The sequence below is a fragment of the Triturus cristatus genome, chromosome 7 (genome assembly GCF_964204655.1).
Source record: "Triturus cristatus chromosome 7, aTriCri1.1, whole genome shotgun sequence".
NCBI lineage: Eukaryota > Metazoa > Chordata > Amphibia > Caudata > Salamandridae > Triturus > Triturus cristatus.
Genome location: NC_140590.1, coordinates 365,423,641 through 365,442,171, shown reverse-complemented (window position 1 = coordinate 365,442,171; position 18,531 = coordinate 365,423,641). Strand labels below are relative to the sequence as shown.

The following is an 18,531-nucleotide window of genomic DNA, read 5'->3' as shown; positions in this document are numbered from 1 at the left end:
CAGTTTTCTTTAATTATCCCGACAGTGCCATTTTATTCTAATGCCAGTGCTGAAATCTGCCTGGAAATTTAAAATACACCAATCATTGCACACCAAAACACTATGAGTAAGAAAGAGTATTTAGATGAAAGACTAATCAGAGTAGTCAATCACAAGTTTAAGTTTAATGTCCGGTCAGACAAACAGGAGTAGGAATTTTGAAGGCAAACAGCCTTGTTCTGTTTCTCTAGATCATCTCTCTCTTTTGTGATCCAATAAAGCTATTGCCTTGTGGGTGTCAGGTCTGGTGGGAGAGCAATATGTCACCCTCATTACATTATATACTGTAACTCATGCATTCATTCCCCATGGATGTCCGATTTTGAATAATGGCATACAATATCAAGCCCAGCTAAGAGCACATATGTTACCAAAACAACCGCAATCACAATATCTCTTCTTTGAGACGATTGGCTTTGCATGAATGTCTTACAAACTAACAATAGAGGTCAAAGGATACAAGGGTTGGAATAAAAGGTTGCACCCTAACTCGCTTTAGAAAAAGTAACATATAGTATTTTATCCTCATTTTGTATATCCTAAGATCAACAGTTTAGTCATAAAAGCAATAAGATGTACAGTGTTATAAAACGTAAAACAAATAATAAAAAACGATCTACACAGCACTATCCCAATAAGCGTGGTTACATCACAACAAGTCATGAGAAGGTGATAAAAGTTAAAACAATTTAAAAAATACATAAAATTCAACGAACAGGGAAACAGCAGAATAAAAGCCATGTAGCCAGTCCCTTAATTAATCTTATCTGTTTGATGGCCAGCAGACAATTATAAAGAATAGTAGACAAAGATGACAGCTAAGTGACCATTCCTTCCTAACTCGAAAACGTCTAAGTGTAATTTATATAAATGTAACTATTTTTACCAATAATGGTATTAAGGAGATCAAGTGGCAGCTTTCAAGGCCCTGGTTCTAATGAGCCACATTTAGGGCCCAAAACTTTGCAACTGCACATGCGTAGGTCTGGTTACAATCTGATTTTAAAATTCCTAGAGGAGCTAGGTTACTTCGTGTTCCCAATAGCCTACAAATTGCTTTGATCCATGTCAGGCATATAGTGACATAGCCAATACAGGGAAATAAAACCTGGCCAGTAGTTTCAGGCAAAATGTTGCAAGTAGGGCATAGTACATCATTATCCGGGGCACAACTGATGATAAATGTTTTAAGGCAAAATGTGCCAACCCTGAATTGAAAATAAAATTTCCTATCTGGGGGTGCTGCAATGGCATTCCAATAGGTTACCAGGCAGGTGTTACATTTAAAATCAAAAAAAGATCCAATGAAAGGACGAGCACTGACTGCAATCTCATCAACCCATTGCCAACAATGTTTCTTTAGCAGTTCAGTAGTCAGAAGTGGACTAGAAAGAGGGTTGTCCCAAAAGTTCCCAAGTCCTACGGCCGAGAGTAGCTTTCAGACTCGCTTTAACCAGGATATTTGGTGGAGTCTATCTGATTCCATCATAGCACCTTGATACTCTATGGGGTGATTAGCAGCATTTTATAAATCCTGATTGATTGATTGATGATTGAGCCCTAAGGACCAAAATATGCTGGGCTACTTTTAGTTGTAGCCATAGCCTTCTCCAGAAGGGCAAAGGGTGTCTCGATTTGGCAAAAATATGCTTGCCCATGTCCATCAGTAGGGGCTTAGTTGGAGTGCTTTGGGTAGCCTGACTAGGTTCCTTAAAAATCTATGTTCTGAGGTGGATAGCTAGTCTAGTTTAGAAAAACCCTACAGCTCCGAATTGTAAAGGATGGAGCTGACAGCTTTGCTGTCATATATCTGTAGTGTGGGTGCAATTGGTTTGGTAAGGGATCTACTATGTTCTCTTGAAATAGCACCTATTATTTGCCCATGTTTGAGTGTCAAAAGTTCTACCTGAGGTTTCCATGACAAGTGGTAATGTCCAGATAACTGACTACCTCTACACTTTTAAGGGGTACACCACCCAGTTCCAGTCTACCTCTAAATGATCTATGCCAAAAGCTTGGTCTTTGCAGAGTTTATTTCTAGACCCCGGAAGGTGCAAAATTCCTCAAATATAGTTAATGTTCGTTGACGGCCACTTGGGGTTTTCAGTATCAATATCATCTGCAAATAGCAATATGGGTGTTTTTTTGCTGGTTAGAGATGGTACATTGATTGAAAAAGAGGAAAGGTGCCGCACAATGTCGTTAAGATATAATGAAAGCAGGGTGGGCGCCAATACACAACCTTGGCAAACACCTTTATTGATAGGAAATCATTCAGTGACCCTGAGTCCCCCAGCATTCCCCTCATGTAAACATATCAGTAAACTCAAAAGAATCTTGGGGATGCCTCCTTGGGACCAGATTAAAGGCAGATTTGAGGTTTACGAAAGCAACATACATGTTGCCCCTACTGACCACAAGTGTCTTCCAATAAATTAAGAAAATGCAAAAGACCTGGTCTAGTGTAGATGTCTTTTTTCTGAAGCCTGCCTGGAAAGGGTATATACTGGCCTTATGAGCAATCCATTCCTCTATCTTACAGGGAACCAAAACGAGCAAATATGTTCTGTACACAAACTATCAGGCTAATTGGCCTGTAGTTTACTGGAAGAGCTCTATCCCCTTCTTGTATATGAGAATAACCTCTACATCCTTCCAAGATTTGGGTAAGAGGGCATTGCTGACAATGGCATTAGAAAATAGGAGGATGTCATTGAACCAGCTGTGCCTATCTGACAAAAATATGTCTTCTGGGATACAATACAATCCCAACACTTTTCCTCTAGTTATAGAATCCAAGGCTTGGGCTACGTCTGTTGAATAGAAGATAGAATCAGAGCCAACTGTAACGTCATCAACATGGTCAATCCCTGACACGCTATTCAAATCATTAGGAGCGATGGTTGATGAATATAAGTTGGAAAAATGGTCAACCTAAGACTGTGGAGCAATATTATTCTGAAGAGGAGGTGCCGAAGCGTCTCTCCCCAGGTTTACAAGTGACCAGAACCTACTAAAAACTTTGAGGGCACAAGCCAGTTTAACTTCCTGTCACCTATCTTCAACTCTTTTGTATATCTCTCTTGCCAATTAAATCTTTTGAATATCCTTTGTGCCAAGAGCCATACCTAGTTGTCTATGTGAAATTCTGCATTCCTTATTGAACCAGTTGGAATCTTTAGGGTGACTCCTTTTATTGCCCTTGCTAGGGACGACAAGATGAGACAGGATTTTCTATAAAAGGTTATTATGAGTGACAATCATAATCACTCCATATTCAGAACAAAGATATCTGGAAGACATGTCCCTCAGAAAATCCTGTACATCTATGCTTATTTGCTTTAAGATGAGTGGTGACTACACTACTTTGGACCAATTGATGCCCTGCATATCATTCGAGGAAATGACTTTCCTTGTGTGGGCTAATGTGGTTTGGGCATTTATTTGTCTAAGACAAAAGGAAGCCATAAGAAGACTTAACGGAAGATGGTCACTTTCAATCCAGTTTATGACCCTCGTATCCACTAAAGAAGACCATAAACTAAGATCTAATAGGATGTAATCTGTGCGACTTGAGTGGATGAAGTTACTATAGGTGTTAACTCCCTGCCAATTAGAGGAGGCATTCTCATCTGTGGCTCTTAAGGCGAAGTCCAAAATGAAGGCCTTAAGCTGTAAGGCTGTCTCAAACCACCTTTGTATAGGCAGGACATCGAGCTTTGGAGTTCTCCATGACTCACCCTTGTCACCATTTCTAGAGGAATCACCCTGGCCAAGGGGGTTGTATGTGGTGTTAAAATTACCCCCTAGTATCAAGCACGAGTAGGAATGGTGGGCAATCAGATATTTTTCTAGGGTCAAAATGGTATCGGATCTTAATCCTACACATATACCCCTCTGGCATTAACACTGAAGATGCCAATGTTGGAAGGCCTCTCCTTATATACCCTTAGTCGAATGACTAGAATGTCAAAGGAATCAGTATGTAACATTTAAATGTTACAATCAAGATCAAGTCTGACCCAAATGGTTAGGCCTCCAGTAGGCCTTTCATAAGGTCCACAGGTGGCAGGGATAAAATAATTTAAATAGCCCAATTTAAAAGCAGGCTCCAAACACCAAGCTTGCCTTCTTTTCCCATGGGTGTACAATTTTGAAAAATGGTGTACAATTTTGAAAAATGGCATACAATATCAAGCCCAGCTAAGATCAAATATGTGACCAAAACAATCACAATATCTCTTCTTTGAGACGATGTAAGCCACTCCTGTGACCTGGCTTTAATGAATGTCTTACAAACTAATAGAGGTCAAAGGAGACAAGGGTTGGATTTTATAAAAAGTAACATATAATTGTTTATCCTTCAGACTTCACAATTTGTATATCTAAATGTGGCCAGGGTCTCATGGAAAGCTGTTCTAGTGCATATTTCAGTTAATCCGACCGTTTCTAGTGGGTTCAGTTCGAATATAGGGTTTTGGACACAATTAAGAACACGATGCACAAGTAATCAATCAATAAGGACTGCCATCAGAGAAGGGATGATGTTCAAGCGGGAAGTGGTAACTTGGTTGTACTGTTTGAACTGACACATCCAGTAATACCTGGTCATTCCCTTTAATGCACCTTCCCCATTCCCAGCGACATCACCACTTCAGTTTTGTTTTCTTTCACCCCAGGAAGCCTGATTTCGACGTCCTTTGTGTCTAGTGAGGAGTGGGAGTTTATGCCAGCAGCAAAAACAAAGAAGTTCCTGGAAAGAAAAAGCTCAAAGAGGAAATAAATCCAGGAAAGTATATATTGCAAAGGAGAAATAAGCAAATGATGTCAGGATTTCGGTTTACCACCAGGAGACACAAGACAGGGAAGAACTCAAGACATTTTCTATCCATTGGCAAAAGGATAAGGTGCAGTGGAGTGAGTAGGGTGGTGAGGATGGCTTTTAAAAGCAAAACCAAAAAAACAAATAAATATCATGTGATGTATTAGCAAAAGGAAAGTTATCTTCAATTTCCTGGTTCACTTTTGCTCCCCCAGATATCCCACTCCACTTCAAATCATGGCATGTGAGTTCAAACAGCACACAGTCCACTTGGGCCTGCCCCTCTATCCAGCTCCATTTCCCAGTGTGTTGTGGTGGTGGGACTAAAGACTGTGGAAGAATTCGAGCATTACAATTTTGTGCGCGTGTTGATTCTCCAACAAAATCCTTAATTAACTAGGGCTAATGGACAATGAGGAAGCTCAACATCAAGATTGAAAAGTGCCATAAAATTTAAATATATATTTAAAAAGTGCTGTGTATGATATATCGTGGATATTAATATATTCTTCAAGGATAAATTAAACTGTTTCCTATTGTTGCATTCTCGTTTGAGTTGTCTCCTTTTTTATTATCTTGTGATGCTACTTGTTGGTTTGGTTGTTTCAAGCGAAACAGGGGCTTAGATGAAAACTGAGGTGCCCATGCCCAGGGACATCTTACAATGAAGAGACTTGATTGTGGGTGATGTTTTTAAAACACACTTTTGAATAGTGTATATCAAGAGAACTCCTACACAAAATGGGTATGACTTGTAAAGACGTTAGCTTGTATAAAATCACAGGAAGTAGACTATTTGTGAGTACAAATGTAATTCTTTTTCGGGATGCCAGATCCTCACCCACCAAGACGACATGCCTCATCATTGGGTCATGCGCCATGTTGGGTAGAGGGTGCAATATTCAATTGGTTCCTAATGAAGCACTTTTAGGAGACCTTTTTGAATCATTCATTTGTGGATCACAAAGACTCAGTTGGCGATGGCCCCTTAAAGAACTGTTCTGATTGAGTATATGAAATTATTAGATTAGGCTGAATGAGTTAAAATTGTCTATCAATAACCAATATTATATCTTTATCAGTTGAAAATGGAATCAATTACAAGATTAAAAAGACATAAGGGACTTGCAGGAAATAATTATCCAAAGAGCCCAAGCAAAATGGTTGACATGTTTCTTGCCAAAGAAAAGCCCCTTAAGATCTGTGCCATTCATCAGGACCAGAGAAGAGCCCTAATCTAAATTGTGATTGGTCCAGAATTATAGGGATGGATTGAGGAAAGGTCCTTAAAATGCAACAATGTGCGCACGAGAAGCATGTGTAAAGACCACACTGGAACCTATATGTTCTTCAATGCTTGAAGTTAATCCTAACAATAGTTGGTCAGGACTCCATCTCATATTATCCAAGATCGACAAAGTTGTAGTAAATGTGTATTTGTGGTACATGTGGGACGCAATAGATTAAAAACTATCTTCAGACTAGTGACAATGATGGAGCAAGAAGTCCTCTTAGTCTCCAAGTTTATCTAACATCTGCCACTTTGAAGCAATATCAACCAACAGTGAAGCATAATTATGCTTAAAGTGTACCTTCCAACTTGGAGCTGGTCATGGGCCACCAGGGTCTTTTCCCTCAGCCCTCTGAATATGGGACCAGAAGGTTTTGGTGAACTGACAACTCCACCATTGTGATCATGTGCCATACCACTAAGTAAGCACTGTACTGCAAATAATTAGCAATGCATACTTAACTGTTAATGCAGGGTGATAGGATCTCACTATAACTAGTGAGGCAACAACAATTAAATATTATGTGACAAGCATATAGGGACAAAACTGAGTTGGTGTTAACAGAGTGAGACACGAGCAATTAGAAAACTGAGGAGTATCAAGATTGTTGATCTGTCTTAATATCCCTGCAGGCCATGGGAAGGCTTTTTTGTGTTTTGCAGCCGGCAATAAGGTTTCTTCTTCCTCAATATGCTAATCAAAGTACAGGTGGACGGAGCAAAGGTTCTTGAAAGGGTAGCTAGCATTCCATTGATAGGTAACCCTAAACAATTCTGCAAAATATTCCCACAGACCCACATTCCTGCTTTTTACCAAACAGATTCTGGCCCCGATTCACAAAACTAACTTAAGACAAATTCCTAAACTTACTACCATTTACTCATTTTAGTACTCACAGAAGACACTTACTTATTTTGGTATTCACAGAAGGCACTTACTCATCAATGAGTAAGTGCCTTCTGTGAATACCAAAGTGAGTAAGTGCCTTCTGTGAATACCAAAATGGTAGTAAGTTTAGGATTTTGTCTTGTTCTGTGAATCGGGTCCCTTGTTCCTGTGCTCAGTGCCCCCCCCCACACCCCAAAGGGCTTTGTACCCTATAATGTAAGAAGGCAGAGGAAAGCATTAAAGTCATCCCCTGCATATGTCACCGATCATGACTACTTCATGTGAAAGCTATGCTAACAAAACCTATACTACTTTGGAAGGAGAAACTGAGTCTGGGAAGGTCCTTTGCATGAAAATAACCAATATGTACTCTGAAGCCATTCCCTTCCTTCTTCATGACTATTGTGTGGCCTATTTTTAAAGATGGATACCTTGTTGGAGTCTAGCAAGACTGCTAAATCTGGCAGTTCAGGCAGAGTTGTGCGGTATGTATGAAATTGTTTTAGCTAAAGTATGCATGTTTTATGCACTTGTTTTGATTAGGCATATAATACCTGTAAGAAGTTGGGTTGTTAGTTGAGGGTGGTAAGCACCTACTTCAAGTAATAATCACATTCTTTATCAGGATGAACCGATAAGGTCACTAAATAAGCCAGAGCTCAATGTCCCAGTAGCTATGACACAGAGCAGACAGGCTTAACTTAGAAGAAATGTGTAAAGTATTTATGCAATACTAAAACAGTGATAAAGTAAAAATGCAAAACAATTAAAATCCCAAACTGAATTATAAACAAAGAGTAAAATCTAATCTACAAAATGACACCACTTGACATAAATCCAATAACGAAAACCTGAGACATGAATTTTAAAGTTTTAAGTAGAAATAGCGTCAAGAATCACAAAGGGCCAATGATAGTCACTGGTCAAGGTTGAGCTGGACCTAGGCGCAAGGTGCAATGACAGCGATGGAGTGCAGGTCAGATACAAAAACCAGGTTCATCTTGGTAAAAGGTTTTACCTTCTGACTTTAGTCCTTTAAATCTCAATCCATCACATGAGTACACATTCAAAGGCCCGTGGACCTCAAGAGAGGCATTTAAAGAGGCAGACGCCAAAAGGAGGGTCCAGTCCCGTTCAGGCAAATGCCAACAGGAGTATCCAGTCCAGGTCAAGTTGGTTAGCTGGACAGTTGCAGGAAAGGGCCTCTTGTACCTTGTTGCGTCCCTATAGCTTCAGCAGGAGGTCAGCCTTATGACTCTTGAAGTCCACTTTGTTGTCCTGGGTACAACTTGGAAAGCAGGCCTAGTCTTCTAGGCTCATATCAGTTCTCAGATAGAAGGTTTGGTTCTCTTCTGATCTTTTTCAGGTCCAGAAGCATTCTGAAGTGGGTGCTTGCCGATGCCATGCTTGCCAATGCCACATTTATGCCTGGCACAAGCTAGTGAGTAGACATGACCCCTGGGGATGCCTTAATAAATGGGCTAAAGGTTCCTGGGGCCAACCCTACCAGCTTTGGGCATTTTCAAGATGACCAAAGTCTTCAGGCATCCTAACCTGGGGCCCTGAGGGCTGTGTATGTATGTGGAGAGTGTACTGTGGTAATCCTAGTGTCCTCCCACATCAAACACTAAAATGCAGTTTTAGGCAGTGCCTGTACCCCCCAACAAACTAATAGACAGAGTTCTGGTACAACAAACTGGACAGTGGATACACACAAAGTATTTTGCCATTCGGTTTCCCTCCTTTGAAGTGCACCCCAAATGTCATCTGAAAATCCCGGCAGACCTGTCAAGCTGGTCTTGACAATCCAGCAGGAACTGACACTGTGATGTCAACAAGAGACCCACTGGCATGGAGGCTGGTTTGGCTGAAGGGATAAAAGTAGGGTGTAGGCTTGGGTGTTAGCTTCATCTGCTCAGGCAGCGTAGAGCTCCTTGAAGTCAATCAAGTCCTTGGGCCCAGTCCAAAGGCAACAATAATCCCTCCTCACACCCAAGGCTTTTTGTCCCTGTCCTGAAAGCAAAATCACACCTCCTTCACACCCACTGAAATGCTAATTACTGGCTGACAGATGGGGATAGCAAACAATGCAGATTTCGCCTCCAGGACTTTAGGCAGGGGAAAGGTAACTTTTTAAAATTCATCTTTCAAAGTATTTATTACAAACTGACTCCACCAGTGAATTGGGCTTGTAAAACAAATTTCAGAAACTCCAAAAGTTACATTTTCAGCTGTTTCCTAGCTGGAGATGGCATTTATTAAACTTAATATTTTATCCCAATGCTTTAATATGAAACAACCAACCCTGCTACATTGAAAATAGCTTTGAGGTGCTAGTCACTTTAAGGACAGATTTAACATTAACCTTTACATGTCCAACTGTTACCACTAATACCATGCCCTGCCATAGTGGACAGTAAGGCATACTTAGGGGTGACATAACTTTTTAAAAGGAGGGTTTTTGGACTATCAAAAGGGGTTATTTTGACAGGTCGAATTTTATGTTTCAACTTGCACAGCCAGCCTACCGGTGGCAGGTCTACAGTTATGTTTACCTTGCTACTGTAGTGAATGGCAGAAAGGGTGCTGCAGTCCACTTGTGACATTTAACTTACAGGCCCTGGGTACTCTTTTGTACCATATACCTGGAGTTATAGGCCAGGTAAATATGCCAATAGGGTGTATACCAATGTCATCATTATAAAAGGAGGAGCACAGGCACCTTACCACTGGTTAGCAGGGATAAAATGCACAGTTCTATAGCCAGCAAAAATAGGGCTTAGCTAAAAGGCAAAAATCCTGAGTGATCCCTCAGAAAGAAGATATTCCAAACACAGCCCCCCACCCAGTCAAAACTAGGGCAGGCTAAGCAATACCTTGATGGACTTCACAGCTCAGCTGAAAAAACGTGGACAATTTGCATTTTCTGTTCTATGCCCCTTTGAACCTATCTGTACCCCTCTGACATCATATTACTGGACAGACCCATGGGAAAACCTGCTCCTCATCTGCAGACCCCATTTGTGATGCTTCTAACCTTAGCTTGCTCACAGATACATCCCAGTATGCAGATAAAAGGATCATAGCCAAGAAGGTGATGAGGATTATGTCCCAAACCTAGGAGAACCTCTGCCCACAAAGACAGTAACCATCAGAAGTCACTGACAAATGTCAGTGTCAAGAGCCAGGCCACTGGCAATACTCTGTGAGATAGAGGTTCCAGTCTGGGGCCTTGTGCAGGTCTCACCTCCAGCTAGGATGCTGATAAGGAGTCCCTTCCTTGCTCCTGCGGTCTCTTTGGCATTTTACAGCTTTTCTGAATGGGGCTGCTCTCTTTCACGTAACACAGCACAGCAAGTTACCTTGCTGCATTGTGTTGTGTGAAAGAAAAGTAAATCTGTTGCTAGCAGTTTGGGTATGTGGACCCTATTACCTCTCCTAGGTGTTCCACTGACCCTGCCAGTATCTTTAATGGACTCTGTGATCCTTCTGGCTTTTAGGCCCAATTCTTTCTGGCTGGCATCATGAACCAGCAAGGTCTTTTTCTTTTCAAAGTTTTCTCTCCTTCAATGCCATTTTCTTTTCCTCTAGAGCAAAGGTAAACAGTTGTAATTTTAGATTCTTCCCGATCTGCCTGTCCTCTAACTCTGATTGGGTCAAGCTATGAGAACACATGTTACTTTTTGCTTTGGATAAGGCAAGTGTCCTGATCCTATGTGCATCTCCTCCTCCACCTGCACTAAGGTCACTGCAAGGCCATTCTCCTCTATTTTTTCTTCATCCTCTGCCCATCCATCTCTTACTCCTGTGTAGTGGATTGTAGAATTGGGACTTCTTCCCATGCTCTGAGGATGATCTGGTACTCCTGCTTATTGGAGCCATTTGTCTGTTTCCACCCTCTCTCAATGCTGCCCAGATCCACTTCAATTCTTTCAAAAATCCCAGGTGAAAAATAAGGGGGAAGGAATAAAATGTATCCCAATTAAAAAATGAAGAATGCAAATTCAGTTTTGATATCAGATTACAAAAGGATTTTTGATTTGAACTTAAATCACTAAGTGGTATTGCAAAACACATGCCCTGGATCCCACTGTTGAACACCTATGTGAGAAAATGGGTTATTATTTGACACCTCAAGTAAAAATAATTCTTGCGGGGTGAATCCTAAAGTCACTAAATAAGTTAAGATCAACCCCCTGGTTACTATCGCACAGAGCGGACAGTCTTAACTTAGAGGCAATATATAAAGTAAAATGCAATACAACAAAAAACACAAAATAAATTAGAAAAATAGAGTAAAATTTCATGAACAAAAACAACACCAAAATGACAAATTATGTGAATTTTTAAGTAAAAATATAATAGCGTCAAGAAGCACAAAGTGAAATCGATTGTCACTGTTGCAGTAGGCCTTGAAAAACAAAGAGAGGGGCCCCCATACTCAAAAGGGACAGGGCACAGACAGACTGGGTAGTCAAAAAATCAATGATCCCTTTAGATATTTACTCATTCACATACAAACATCTTCTGTTGTCACATATGATGAATAACACCACATCAGAGCAACACACCAACTCAGGATGTCAAGGCACTTATTTGGTCATTTAATAAAAAATTAAACAATTGTCAATCAAAGAATACAATTAAATATCACAAAATACATTCAGTGTGTCACAGTTAAAAACAATCATAAATCAATAAAATCCGAATAAACCCATGGAAAGGAATGTAATAAGACACTTAAATCTGTCATTGAGATGTTAATTTGCAACAATAGACAGCACACCACAGAAAGGGGTTAATTCTCTGTCCTCATATGTTTCTGCCTGTCACAAATTTAACTAAAAACTCCGGCGTCGACACGTTTTGGTGGGTTAAACTTATATGACCACCTTCATCAGGACAAACACATGGATAGGTCTTCTTCTTTCCTTTGTTACATGACTTACATGACTTACCGGTCCCGCATGCACTCAGTGTTATTACCGAGTGCATGCTACACCGGTAAGTCATGTTCTGGTTAGTGTGTAAGAGCATGAATGCACTATGGGTAACACATGGTGGTGAAAGCAGAATGAAAGCATGAGCGGGACAACTCACTTACGGATGTTGTAGCACTTATTAGGTGTTGCTAATCATTTCAGTTTTGCATGAGAAAACTTTTTAAAGGTAACAGTTTAATCATAATAAGATTAAAGATTACATATTGAGAGTGTAATTGTTTATAAATTTTATGAGTTTTCCCTTGTTTGATAAAATCTTCACCTTTCCTTATACAATAGGTTTAAATAATTTTTCACAACGGGAAGGAGAAAACCTATCTATATGTTTGTCCTGATGAAAGTGGTCAAGGTGCCTGTCATGGGGTGCAGGAAACAACATGGGGGCACCATAGGTGCACCCTAGGCCGCCATCCGGCAGTCTTGCACCCATGGGGTTCTTGCTGGGGGCCCCCCAAAGTGGGATTCCCACAGCCTTACTGTGTCAGAAAGGCCGGCACAGAAAGGCTGTGGGAATCTGCCATTGTAATTCCTTGGGCAGAAAGAGCCTCCCGAGGGATTACTGGAGGCTTTCCGAATGGCAGACTGCCTCTCTGAGCCAGTCGGAGGCCATTTGGAAATCCTGTTCGGATTCCTTTCCGGCCAACCCCATCTAACTTGGTCGGTTGGAAAGGAATCTGAACAGCCAATTACGAGGCCGAGGGTCAGAGCCCTTTCCTACAGCATTGTAATCGGGCCCATAGTTGGGGCTTGTGTGTCATGCCTCCTAATCAAAGTAAAGATGCCAGTGCACAGCCTCTTGTTTCAATAACCTGCTCAGTTCAATTGTTAATGTTTGATGTGCTCCTGGGGTATCACTCTCTGACCATGAGCGGAGTGGAATACTCAATAGATAGTTCAACCTTGGAAATCAGGCTGAATCCCCCTAGGCATAGTCTTCCACCCTATCGAAAAAGGGTGTGAATCATTTAGTACAATATGGTAATCAAAAACCGTAGTCAAAGTTTGCGATCCAAAAGTTCTATTTGATGTACTTCATCTCAATCAAAAATGATGATAATTTAACATTGATAAATCATTGTCCATTTGTCATTCCAAATACAATCCAATGCATTTCGGGCATTGTGCCCTTCATCAGGGATCACTCTACAATTAAACAAAAAATGCGATGATGCAGCAAGGAACCCATCCATATGTTCAAAACTGATGCATACAGAATGTGTTGTTAGACTGACTTAAACACAGTGTTAGGATAATAGTATCAGGTGCATTATTACGGTGAAAAGCGCTGAAAAGGATAGTCACGGTCTCGAAGGAAATGATAATAAAGGGTGTATAAGATGAAGAAAACGTATAATTAAACCAGTGCGCCAAAAAGGATTCCGGTAAAACAAGTAACATGTGGGATTAATTGATCATGTATATTTAAGAGCGAGATCACGTATAGTCATGCAGTTTGCTGTTCTGTGGAACGCAGATATATAACGTGAAATAAAAAGTAAAAAAAAGCCTAAATCGGAAGGTGCTGTTAAGAAAGGTGTATATAGCACAGGGGAATGATTCAATTTAGAAAACCAGAAGCCGGAATCAATATTCTAGCAAATTCCTAAACAAAATACCTCTGGCACCATTAATCACACAGTTTATTTTGGCCACACTAGTCCTTTTAATTGACTTTGGGCATCAACTCAACATTTTTCTTTTTCATCAAAACTTTTTTGATTGAGAATTTTCCTTCATCGAATATATTTACACATCTCCTATGTTTATGACAACACATAAAACATTTGTATACAAAACATATACACATTTATATCATTCCTAAACAAACTCTAGACTGATTAGACAAAAACATATATTGAATTTTTTTACATTACCCACCGAAAAAACACATTTTCAGTTGGTATTAATAAAGGTTTTTGGGTTCGCAAACTAAAATTCCTTTGTCTCCCTTTTGTCCTACTGTTTTGAAAACACAGTATACTGGGACCAAATATCTCTTAGTCCTCAGAATATCCTAATTTGTGAAGTCCTGTATAGGGTCGGAGGCTATCCAAAAGCTAGTGTGAGGGAGCAGAAGTCATGCCACTAAACAGTCCATAGTGGATCAGTCTCTTCTTTTCCTAGTTAGCTCCGAACCCCTATATAATCAGTGCCAACGCGTTTCGACCTTATGAAGGTAGGACCAAAAAACTCTTTTTGCATTAAGGTCTTCTTCATGGCTGGGCGTATTTCTGGTAGGACACCTCTTTGCCTGTAAAGGTGACAGTATGACTTATTTTTAGTGTGTATTCTTACATAAATTAGACATACGGACTTCTACATTATTGTTTACTCACGTACTAGGTTTGTACTGCTTCATGCAGGGGCAATGGCTTCATGCCTGTTTGAATAGAGTTTAAAATGTCTCAATTAGACTGAACCTCCTCATCTCGTATAAACATTTCCAATAGTTTTTATAGAATAATTGATGGAAAATAAAGACCTGATAATCAAGCCTGCGGACAAAGGCGGTGGAATAGTGATATTACCACGCGACAAATACGAATCAGGGGTATCCAGACAAATATCGGATGAAAGATACTAGCTAAGAACAGATGAAGACTGGAATAAAAAGATAAAAGCAAAATTAATGATCCTAATAACTACTGGTGAGCAAGAGGGATGGCTATCCAAGAAGGAAGCATTGTATCTAATAAATGAGAACCCTAGGACACCGATTATGTATGTTCTCCCTAAGATACATAAAGACCTAAGAAACCCCCCGGGAAGACCTATAATCTCGGGGGAAAACTCAATACTAGAACGACCAGCCAAATATGTTGACACCTTTTTGAAACCTCTGGTATGTGACACTACAAGTTATATAAGAGACACCATGCAAGCGATTACCTTTCTGGAAGACCAACCGTTCGAAGAAGAAAATGAAATACTGGTGACACTAGACATAGTGAGTCTTTATTCTAACATCCCGCAACAAGCAGGTTTAGAGGCACTTGAAGTTTTTCTGGAAAAATGTGTGAGACCCCACAATGTACCCTCCGAATTTCTGTTACAACTAGCAGAGATATGTTTGAAATATAATTTCTTCACCTTCAATAACACCCAATTCTTGCAAGTTATGGGAACCGCGATTGGGTGTCCTTTTGCACCAGAAATGGCCATAATGTTTATGGCACTATTTGAAGACATGAGGATATACAACAACAACCCATATGATGGACACATCAAAATATGGTGTTGATATATCGACCATGTGTTCATACTATGGAGAGGAAAGGAGGAACAACTAAATGCATTTGTAATCTGGTTGAATAATAGGAATCCAGACATACAGTTCACACTGAGTACAAGCAAGACAGAAATGAACTTTCTGGACCTCCTGATAAAGCACGAAGAAGGGCCCCTCTACACTACTCTATGTACAAAGAAGACTGACAGGATTACTTTCCTGCATTTCTCCAGCTTTAATCAGCGTAACCTCAGAGAAAATTTACCATTGATCCAGTTTCTCATAATAAGGAGAAATTGTACAAAGAAGGAAGACTACTTTGAGAATGCTGCAAAACTCAGAAAAAACTGACAGCGAGGAATTATCCGAAAAAACTCCTCAAGCGGGCCATGAAAAGGGGGCATAGTACACCCCCCGAGATTCATTGCTCACTCCACGAAAAAAGAAAGAAGGCATGGCTTTGGTTTGCATTACCACCTTTTCTGGAATAACCAGCGAGGTACAAAAAAATTGTTCGAAAAAACTGGAATACGGTAAAAGGTCTTACACCTTTTATACAGACACCAATCTTTGCATTAAAAAAGAATAGCAGTATAAAAGATAAACTTGTAAGAGCAAACACTGCAACCAAAAAACAGGATACTTCCCTCAGAGCAATGCTGGCTCTACCACCAATTAAATGCCACAGAAAATGTGGCAACTGTGTATCTTGTGACAGCACTATGGAAGGAACAAAATTCACATATGGCAAGAAATATATCAAACATGAGGACTTCACAAATTGCAACACTCATAATGTTATCTACTGTATCATCTGTCCACGCGCTAAAGCGTATATTGGAAAAACAAGCCAGCCTTTAAAAAAACGTATTTCATCTGTTCTTAGGTAGTATCTTTCATCCGATATTTGTCTGGATACCCCATATTCGTATTTGTCGCGTGGTAATATCACTATTCCACCGCCTTTGTCCGCAGGCTTGATTATCAGGTCTTTATTTTCCATCAATTATTCTTTAAAAACTATTGGAAATGTTTATACGAGATGAGGAGGTTCAGTCTAATTGAGACATTTTAAACTCTATTCAAACAGGCATGAAGCCATTGCCCCTGCAAGAAGCAGTACAAACCTAGTACATGAGTAAACAACAATGTAGAAGTCCGTATGTCTAATTTATGTAAGAATACACACTAAAAAAAAAAATACTGTCACCTTTACAGGTGAATAGATGTCCGACCAGAAATACGCCCAGCCCTGAAGAAGACCTTAATGCAAACAGAGTTTTTTGGTCCTACCTTCATAAGGTCGAAACGCGTTGGCACTGATTATATAGCGGTTCGGAGCTAACTAGGAAAAGAAGAGACTGATCCACTATGGACTGTTTAGTGGCATGAATTCTGCTCCCCACACTAGCTTTTGGAAATAGCCTCCGACACTGTACAGAACTTCACAAATTAGGATATTCTGAGGACCAAGAGATATTTGGTCCCAGTATACAGTGTTTTCTAAACAGTAGGACAAAAGGAAGACAAAGAAATTTTAGTTTGCGAACCCAAAAACCTTTATTAATACCAACTGAAAATGTGTTTGTTCGTGAAATGGTCAAATTTTGGTGCAAAATAACTTTTGTGCATGAAAATATATTGTGTCATGAAGTGCTGCTGCATGTCATGGGAACACCCATACAAAATATAGTAAATCTGGGCCAGACTGGCTGGTTTCAGTCAGCCTCAGATTGGGCAATCAATCATAAATATTTCCATCAGATCTACCTAACAGGTTGTTTTCAGGTTCTCTCACTTTTCACTTTGACCTCATCATCGCTTCTACCTCTTAGCCACGGTGGTACCAAGGATACTTGCTATTCCCATCTTTTCTAACATTAATTGTCATCTCGTTGCACTATTTGTACAAATTTGAGGAAACCCAGATAGTCTTCAGATTTTGAAGAATGTTACAGGAGAGGCAGCTCAGAGCTAAGCAGTGCATGCTGGATGTGGACATGTAAAGGCAGATATGAAACTCAACTTAACATAAAACTTAGAGGATGGGGGCATGATTGACCTCTGGCCAGCAGATAGCTGTTTTGAGCAACAGGGGTTATTATTGTCTGTTCCCCTCAGTGAGGATGTTAGTCTTAGATTTGACTCCAATGTTTCTCTTGGCAGACAGATTGAACTTATTGCATTTTTCTATATTAGCAGTTGAGAGTTCTGTATAAACAGTACTTTTTTATGCATTTGAAATGCAGACAGAAGCCCAAGGTGCTTTTTGCTAGGAAAATTCAGATTTTCCACAGCTGGGATGGGTAGAAAATCATGATTTTATTAAAGACACGCAGGCTGATATTATGCATATGTCTTTAATTGCCAACTTACAGCAGCAACTACAAAACAATGAAAAGAGCTTAGAATAGTAAACCTAAACATTCTAATGTCTTTTTAATCCTGTGCATGGCAGCCATCTTCCTTCTTTTTGCTGCGAACATGCTTGATAGTTCAAACCATGAATAAAAGTGTTACTAAATGAAGAACTTAGAGGCCCAAAGATCCTTTTTCTTTCTCCAAATTACTTCTTGTACTCTCCTACTGAAAAGAACCACACACAACATATTAATGGGAGGGAATCGGAAAGGGAGGGATAATATCAACCTACATATCTTTAGTAAAATCATGATTTTCCACCCATCCCAGCTGTGGAAAATCTGAATTTTATGGCAAGTTACGGGGCCAATATTATGGATGTTTAAAGCCTTGTCACAACATTCCCTAGTGCACAATCCACAGGCTTAAAATAAAACTTCTTGCACACGGAATCTGATGACCAATGAGCCGCAGCTAAAATTCCTGCTAAACCTCCACCCAAAAGTAGAGATTTAGAAGCCATAGCCCCCCTAGCAGAATGGGCACCAAAATTGGACAGATCTACCCACGCTCTTCTCATGACCTCTTTGACCCAGCGGGCCAAGTTAGGTGCGGAGACAGCCTTATGTGGGGTTCTGAAAGTAATTATCAGTTGGGAATCCGCATTGCATCTCAAACATTCTGTTCTTCTCTCATACTCACGTGAACATCTCACTGCACACAGCTTCCTACATTCGTCAAAGCTAGAATAAAATATAGTTCTAGACATTGTTTTAGTTCTCTTAGAGATATTGGAACAAACACCTTCTGGAACAAACCTACGCCCTGTAATCTCTAAGGCTCTTACGTCTGAAACCCTTCCAAAAGAAATCAGCATTAGCAACATAACCAACTTCA

General features: G+C 40.1%; 1 protein-coding gene across 1 annotated transcript in view; it reads left to right on the top strand.

Annotated features, from left to right (window-relative positions):
* The window catches only part of LOC146809688 (myocardin-like), a 205,302-nt gene extending 199,897 nt beyond the window's left edge, over positions 1 to 5,405 (top strand). The window contains exon 14 of the mRNA XM_085616530.1: positions 4,719 to 5,405. Coding sequence (XP_085472656.1) covers positions 4,719 to 4,749 — 31 coding nt within the window. The 3' untranslated portion in view covers positions 4,750 to 5,405. The remainder of the gene's footprint in view (positions 1 to 4,718) is intronic.
* Positions 5,406 to 18,531: the final 13,126 nt, after the last annotated feature.